At 38.0% G+C, this 8,823-nt stretch overlaps 1 protein-coding gene across 1 annotated transcript; it reads left to right on the forward strand.

Annotated features, from left to right (window-relative positions):
* Positions 1–219: 219 nt before the first annotated feature.
* LOC136258167 (uncharacterized) lies at positions 220–3,925 on the forward strand. The gene is made up of 2 exons (XM_066051485.1): positions 220–341; positions 2,123–3,925. The coding sequence occupies exons 1-2, from the start codon at positions 333–335 to the stop codon at positions 3,830–3,832; spliced, it is 1,719 nt and encodes a 572-aa protein (XP_065907557.1). The 5' UTR covers positions 220–332; the 3' UTR covers positions 3,833–3,925.
* The last annotated feature ends 4,898 nt before the right edge of the window (positions 3,926–8,823 follow it).

Here is an 8,823-nt window from a genome sequence, read left to right on the forward strand (position 1 = left end):
CGAGGTCCTTTTCGTTGATTCGTTCTGCTACAATGTGCATCCGGGGAACACGATCCATCCTTCATTGTTCCAACAATGCTTCCCCGGAGATGGGCCATATTGCTGGCCCTAGGGACTTTTACTTGTCCCTCTTTCAGTTGTCCAGCACACTTGCTCCTTGGTGCTGGGGGTGGTAGGCAAAGGCAGTAAATCTAGCCCGGGAAAAATAAAAATTCTAGGCGCGTAGCGATAGCAACTTGAAGAAGCAGCTGCTTTGCGAGGTCTATGGTCTAACTTCGGTCTTCACAACTTTGAAGCAACCTATGGTGTCTGATTAAAGAGTAACCACGAACATGTTAAGCGTAAGTTTTAAATTTTATAAATTGTGTTTTAATCGGGAGATGGCTACCGTAGTTTGTGTTCTGCAAGAAAAATTTGGTCGAATTCTGTTACAGTATATAGCTAGTGGTTTTTCTATTCAGAGATACAATGTGAGGAGCCGGACCTTCACCCAGAAATATCCAACGTCAAATGACTGCTCAATTAGAGTACTCTTCAACAATATAACTAGGAAGATTTAACAAGCTCCGTAAAATATCGACCGTGCACTTTTTAGTTATGTGAACACCCCTTTTCCTTCCCCATTATTTTGAATCTCCAATGTTTTTTTTTTTCTTTGTAGGCAAAGTTCCTGCCCACAACCAAAAGAAAATAGTGCACCCAAAAAAAAGAAAAGGTATAGTGGTCTGGCTATGCGAGTTTAGATGGAACCAATATTAGTTGTTATGTACTTAATTTGGAGAGTCTGTTAAGGGAGGTTCCACTGTAGTAAGTTCTTGGAGAATATACTATTGTGGTGTAGGTGCTGCAGTACAGGATCTATCATGGAAAATTTAGTCCAGCTCTTAGGTGACCAAATTTTTAATGGTTGCCAGAAATGGTACAGTCAGACAGTATGCAAGAGTGGCCCAGACAGACTAAGGTACTTTAGTGCTGCTCTGGTTGCTAATTGCACTCTCATTTAAAAGTACGCCACACATGACTACATTTTGTTATGGGTCACTTTATATTATAACCCCGCAATAAGTTGGGTTTTCTGTCTGCATAAACTATCTAGTCTTATAGCCAGCCTCTGACAGTAACAATTTGTGTTGTATACAATAATATTTATTTTTACATGTTTGCGTTCAATCGTATTTCATCATCTAGCACTGGTACTTATATTACATGTAGGACTTTACTGCTCCGGTTGCAGTATTTCAGTGTACCGTACTTGTAGTGGCAAAAAAATAAGTTATATGTAAAAAGGGTGTAGTCTTGAGTGAAAAAAAAATTGTGAAATCAAAGGTGGTGCGAAGTGATATTAATGATGCTAGTAAATTTTTTTAATGACTAAGATTTCAATTCTTTTTATGCTTTGTAAGAACATGATATAACTGCTATAGTCATAGTATGTTCACGTTGAGCTGAATCCTGAAAAACAGCTAAAAATTAAAAGTGGATTTTTTCTCAACAGAGTTAACATTTCAGTCAACGAGATGATTAGTGGTAACAGCAAAGGTGTCAACAACAGACACATACGGTTTATAAGTTTGGGAAAGGACTGTAATGGACACTGTACTTATGTGGCTTCCCCATAGGAAATGTATTGTGAAAAATTTGATTGGCCGTAAATATTATGTCAGACATTTAAACAAAAAGATTTTTAGTGGGTCAAGCAGTACTACAAATGAGCCAAATTTCAAGATCGTGTGTAATTGCATCCATGAGTTATTAAATGTTTTTGAGGATTCAGCTCCACACATACATACTATAGCTAACAGCTGAATACCATGACATGCACACTAGACAACTGTTAAAAGTCTACTGCAAATTACACTCAAATTTTTAAAATTGCACAGTGATTACAATTTATCTACAATTCACGTTTTTTCACCAAGTTGATATTGGTTGCAAGTCACCCAGACTGTTGATTCAACTACACAAAGTAGTGAAGGTCATTACAAGAGTAGTGATCGTCATTACTCAAGTATTTCTTTATTTCTTTATTAAGACTTTACAGCACAGGTGCTGAAAGTCTGTAGGACTCCTGGTATATATTGTGGCAGAAATTATAGTACAGTGTATGGTTTAATCTTTGCAGGTTGTACGACGTAGGAGAAAAAAATTATATTGTATTGTATTGCTTTTGCTGATGCTAAGTGTCCTAATATTTTCAAGCACTAAAATTCTTACAAGTGATGACAGTAAGCATATATACCAGAATAGTCAGCCATTGTTATACCAGTCCAGCAACAATGATGGTGCTAAGTTTGCACACAAGAACAGTGAGCAATTGCATAACGACCATCAAGACCTTCCGATTAAAACTGGTGATGGTGATATTCAAGCACAGAATGAAAGTAGTGAATGCCTGAGTGTGAACAGTCAAGTACCAAGTAAAAGTAGTCGATGTCTGAGGAACAGTACTAGTAGCCAAACATCAAAGTCTCTGAGTATGAGCAGTCAAGTACCAAAATTTCTGATCAAGAGCAGTCAAGCACCAAAACTTCTAATCGAGAGCAGTCAAGCATCAAGTGAGAACAACCAATTAGCTCTGCTACTTGGTAAGGATCATGAATCTGTGCATCAAAATCATCAAAGAGCATTGACTGGGTTTGCACTTTGCACTAGTTACTGGGAGCAGCAGACAAATTCATTACTAAACATGTGGTCATTTCAGAAGTGGGCAAACCAGTCTGGAAATTTGAGTGTTGTGGAACCATTTGCTAGTATTTCTGTACTTGGATTACCCAGTGAGATATTATATGACCTTGATTTTGCAAACGCGCTCCGTTTTAGTGATTATTATGACTTAGAGTACTGGACTAAAGAGACAGCTAAATATGGTATCCCACCTATGGTAACCTGGGATACATTCATAAGATATGCAAGCAGAAAAATTGTGGTGGTTATCCTAGTATATGAGGTACCTTTTGGAGGAGTATACATCAATGATGATCTAAAGAAACACAGAGAGTGTAATCTAGAGCTGAAGAGATTTTACAATTTTATAAAGACTCTTGTAGATCGTTTTCACTTTGAGGTGATAAAAACAGTGTGTTTTGCTTCTTATCCCGTTAAATGGCAAAAATACTATCCTACATTAAAAATATTTAATTCATATTTATACAGTGATCAATCAAATTTAACCTATTGGTTTTCAGTTTGGCGTGGAGTACAGTCAGACAGGATTACAATAAATCACAAGACCCTTGAGAGAGCATATGATGGTGAAGAAAATGTTCTCGCTATGGGACGTACTAGTCCTAGAATAATTGAGGACAGCAAAAGATATGTTAAAACAGTTTTGAAAGTTTACTCAAATGAGTACACAGCAGTTGCATTTAGAACACAAAGCAGAAAAATCATTATGGTATCACAAGGATATTCAAGAGATACAATTTTGGCATATTTTTTAAAATGTGCTAGTGATATATCACTTGTTCTTAAAGGATTAAAGACAAACCAAAGCCTTTTATGTATTGACTTAGGAAGGTTTGGTGACCTAACATCAGGGAGTTATTACGACTATGACAGTAACAACACATTTGATGGTAAAGGAACTAAAGTGTTTCAGACTGCACTGAATACTGTGTATGGCAATAAAACAATTGACGAGTACCACAATGACTTTATTACAGCAGCTAATGGTATTGAAGACAGTGGATATATTGGAGCAATGCAGAAAACTATTGCAGAGAATGCCAAATGTTTGGTTGTCATAGGTGGATCATCTTCCTTCCAGAGGAGCATGATATTGCATCATAACTCTACTCCTGCTTGTGTCAAGTATCTCTGTTATAGTGACTAACATTTACCATGTCTAAGTGATAAACAATCATAATTGCACATCTCTTTTATTTATTTATACAGGGATCATTAATTGATAATGGTGATACATCTATACCGTAATTCACTTTATTTTAGTGCAAAAAAATTTTCATGTAAAAACATTTTCGTATGATTTACGTGAATGACTGCTCTATTAGAGTAGTGTAGAAATTTTCGTACAAGTTTTGCATACGAAAATTATATTACAACGAAAAAAAATTATGGTAGATTAAGTAGTATACCTGGTATCCATTGCTACCCTGATAGAGAAGTTGGTTTCTAACAAATTAAGTCATGTAGCTATGTATATCATACTTATTACGTAACAGTATACGTACTATTAGATGAAGAACTATAGCACAGCTACATGCGCACAAATTATAATATATACAGTGCTCCTTCAAATATCTGAACACGAACAAAGAATGACTGTTCTATTAGAGTATTTTGGCTAAGGTGTGCATTCTATTAGAGTAATTGAACATGACTGTATAAAATTTGTTTATCTGAACATGTCTTGGTACCCCAGGGGGTTGGTCATAGGCCTGCGTCAAATATGCCAGTACAATAAAAAGCATAATAGGCTGGAATGCTGAATGCTATAGCATATTAGGTGGATACTTCAAACTATGAAGCTCAATTCCATTAAAATAGATCAATACTCCCTATAGAGCAGTCAGTGCATGGAAACTACAATAGAGCACTTAAATTTGTACATAGCTCCTTAGATCGATACTCTCTAATAGAACAGTCACTTTGTAGTGAAATACTCTAGAGCATTCACTGATTGAAATGTTCCAAGATAATTGTAAGAAGTATTGCTAAGCTAGGAGCATATAATACAAGCATAATGGGAACACTGAAGGGCATTATAGGTGAAAAGATTAGGAAATTCCTGAAAGCATTTTGGGCAAAATTTTGAGCATATTTGACTCAGGCCTAGTGCCCGGTTGGATAATCGAGAGAATGTATATGAATAATTCTTTAGTAGTAACTGTTGCATGTGTAGATTCCTTTTATTATTGTAGTGGATGTTCAAAACAGTTGTCAATACAGCATTACACTGATATTGCATAATATGATGGATCCAATTAGCTATGCCACTTGGTATATAGTTACTCTTGTAGCTACTTAAGTTTGACCTCAACTTAGCATGTGCCAAGTAACAAAACAGTTTATCCCCAAAGTGTGTTATATTATTAAAACCTGCCTCGATTTTTCCTCACAACAACATGACAGTATTGGTTGGGTAAAATCAAGCTCAAAAATGTCTTCAGATTGACTCGAAATGTTTCCGTGAAGTTGCTACAGAAATTTTTAAACAATTGTTAGAGGTGTGTGATGACTAATCTAGACATATCTCGATATTTCCCTTTGAACTTATCTAACATATCTTGATAATTGAAAACAATTATTTATTATAGTAAACTGCCAATATTGTAACCAGTAAAGTGAGAAAATTGCAATTTGAAGACTATAATAAAGTGGAAAATGTTAGTCTTAACACTGTTCCCAAATGGTAGGAGAGTTGGAGCCCCTAGGAGGTGCCACCACCATCATGTATACAAAAAATTTACAGAAGTTTACTATTATCTAGATTAATAAACCTATCATCCTTATCTCAATAAGTCTTATGATATCTCGATAATCGGATATATCTAGATAATCACACACCTCTAAAATTTGTTCAACAGAATTTTCTCCTGCCTGCCTGCCTGCCTGCCTGCCTGCCTGCCTGCCTGCCTGCCTGCCTGCCTGCCTGCCTGCCTGCCTGCCTGCCTGCCTGCCTGCCTGCCTGCCTGCCTGCCTGCCTGCCTGCCTGCCTGCCTGCCTGCCTGCCTGCCTGCCTGCCTGCCTGCCTGCCTGCCTGCCTGCCTGCCTGCCTGCCTGCCTGCCTGCCTGCCTGCCTGCCTGCCTGCCTGCCTGCCTGCCTGCCTGCCTGCCTGCCTGCCTGCCTGCCTGCCTGCCTGCCTGCCTGCCTGCCTGCCTGCCTGCCTGCCTGCCTGCCTGCCTGCCTGCCTGCCTGCCTGCCTGCCTGCCTGCCTGCCTGCCTGCCTGCCTGCCTGCCTGCCTGCCTGCCTGCCTGCCTGCCTGCCTAGGGATATTCACTTCTTATTGTTTTACAGTATTGGACAATACGTACTATGATCCAGCTTGACAGCTTGTTTCAGCACTTTTACTATACACTGATTTAAAATTCCTATTTTTCTTGTATATATATAGACTCACAGACTCATGTCATCAGAAAAGGTTTAGCTTAGGCTTGTGTTATTGAGCATTGCTCTATTCTACATGCTATACAGTACATTATTGTTCATTGGGTCTAAGTTATGTGGAATGTATGCGATTCTTTGCATCAATGCAACTTATAGGAATGCATACAATGGGCAAGGGATGCATTATTATATCCATCCAAACACCCTCTGATCAACTACATAATCAAAAGTCGCCTGATATTTCAACATAATTGTAACAGCCATCATCTATGCTTCACGAACTGAAGACAGAATAATTTAGTCCAAACTCATCATGTATGACTTTAACCCCTGTAGACAACTTCAAACAAGAATGCAGTGCTTCATTTCAGTGCTCATTTTATAGATCATCTGGGATTAGAACTCCTTTACAGTGATGTGGTTGTTTCTTGTAGTTTAGATGACTGTGCTAATTGATCAATGCATGAATATATACACACGCACAAATACACATAAAACACACACACACACACACACACACATATGTCATGAAGTTCTGTGCATCGGTGCTTATTGCATATAATACTGAGCTGGAGAAAGAGAGAAACAAAAGCATTCTTCTCTAGGAGCAAGACACATGGACAGGTGTGTCGTGTGCAGTCTGATGCCATACCAGTGTGTAGCTGGCATCCCATACCAGTGTGTTATTGACAGGGAGAGCATACGTCTCTGTGCTGCTTTTACAAACAAAACATTTTTTTTTGTATGGAAATCCCTTCCACCTTCAGTGGTCAGCATACCAGTTCCAGTTGTAGAACTGGAACTGAAACAATAGTTTTTAATACTGGAACTAGAACTGGAGCTATATATAAAGAAAATTATCAAGTACTGGAATTGGTTATAATCCTATAGTTTCTAACAACAAAAATAGCATGCATATATATGAACAAGACCAATGCTTAATTGTGTGCAAGCAACAACAGAATAGTAATGCAGCAGGTTGCAAAGCTGCAACCACTGCATGGATTGAAATGGTAGTATACATAAGAATGAGTTCATACATCACTGCATGAACTCATCCTTTCTTTTATTTTATAGCAAATATTTGGCTTATATTAAGTGAACCCATTACATTGTTAGAGTACTGTAATTCTTCCTCCTACATGCAGTACTCTAGTTGCTCAGTACAATTTTGGCTTTTTAGGTAACTTCATTGTATTTTTTGTTGAGTAGGTGTTGTTTACCAGTCAATCCTGAAAATATGCACCAAATAGTTGTTAACTAATAACTACATCACTGAGTTTAGAGTTAAAGTATTGAATATATACATGTAAGCTTCTTGGCTCTGTGTGTGTGTGTGTGTGTGTGTGTGTGTGTGTGTGTGTGTGTGTGTGTGTGTGTGTGTGTGTGTGTGTGTGTGTGTGTGTGTGTGTGCAGGTTTAGTGCTTTCAAGTGCTATGTACGAATATGTAAACCCCTCCATGCAGTGAACCTCAGACAACGGATTGGCTAAGTTGACATGTGGAGTTTGTGTTTTATGTCACTGTCAATTGCAAGCTTCTTTGGATTTGCACACCTCACAGAGTTCATACGCTCAGAACTGATTTAACTCATGAGTGAAGTGTGTGGAACCTGGCTTCCTGGAATGTGTCAGTGTGAGAACCTTACTAGATGTTGATAGTCCAATTGGAACTGTAAGATGTTGTGATGGTGTGGATGAAAGAAAGTTATAAATGATACAAGATTGATGTGGCTGCTTTACAGGAAACTACGTAGATGGTTTTGTGAAAGTGTTTACAAGGTAGTGGGAAATTTTGTATTCTGCTCTGGCTGGTTGCTCAGGGTGAATCTAGACGACAAGGTGAAGGAGTGGCTTTTGGTGCATCTGATCCAGCAATTGCAGCTTAGAGAGATGGTGGTACTTTATGGAGAGCATGGAATTCTAAACTGGTGATGGTGACCTTGAAGATATTGCACAGAAAACATGTCACAAAACTTATATTCTTGTTATGCATCCATATTATATGTTGGCAGATGAGCTTTCTGAGTCTTAATGTGGTTCAGGAATGGTAGGGGATGTTTGCATGGACATGAATTTCACTGTCCTTCAACAAGTAGAAAAATCTTGGGAACATACCACCAAATGCTATTTTTACATCCATAGATCTCAAGAAAGTTTATGACTCGGTACCTTGTGGATAGGTGAACCTACTAGGACTGTTAGATTAAAAATTATGCTCATTTCATTAAAGAATGAATGCTAGAGCTAATTAGTCAGTTAGGCAAATGGATCATTGAAGATTGGAGTAGTGAACAATGGTTTGAGGTAAGGCTGTTAGCTATACATGTATGTCTCCTGTGCTGTTCAACTTGCTTTCCTGCGTGTTGGAAAGATGGAAAAAGAGGTATTGAGAGTGTCGGCATTTATTATGATCAGAAACTTTATCAAAGATGCACCAAGAATGCAAGCGTATGTTTACTGAGTGACTTTATTTGCTGATGATGGAATTTTGTTAGCTTCATCAAGGTCAGGAATGGAGCTGTCAACTATAGAATATCAGTGGCGGATCTAGGATTTTTAAAAGGGGGGTTTCTGAAAGTTGGTATAGCTGAATAAGGTATCTGCATGATGACATATCTCTGGAAAATTTTGAAATTATTTTTAGAAGCTCTGAGATAGTATTTTAGGCTATTTTAGTTAGCAATTATAATAAATTCAATGCTTTAAACTGTAAATACTATAGCTAACTATCTGGCAAATATGCACTACAAGCAG

Source organism: Dysidea avara, chromosome 6 (assembly GCF_963678975.1).
Source record: "Dysidea avara chromosome 6, odDysAvar1.4, whole genome shotgun sequence".
Taxonomy (NCBI): Eukaryota; Metazoa; Porifera; class Demospongiae; order Dictyoceratida; family Dysideidae; genus Dysidea; species Dysidea avara.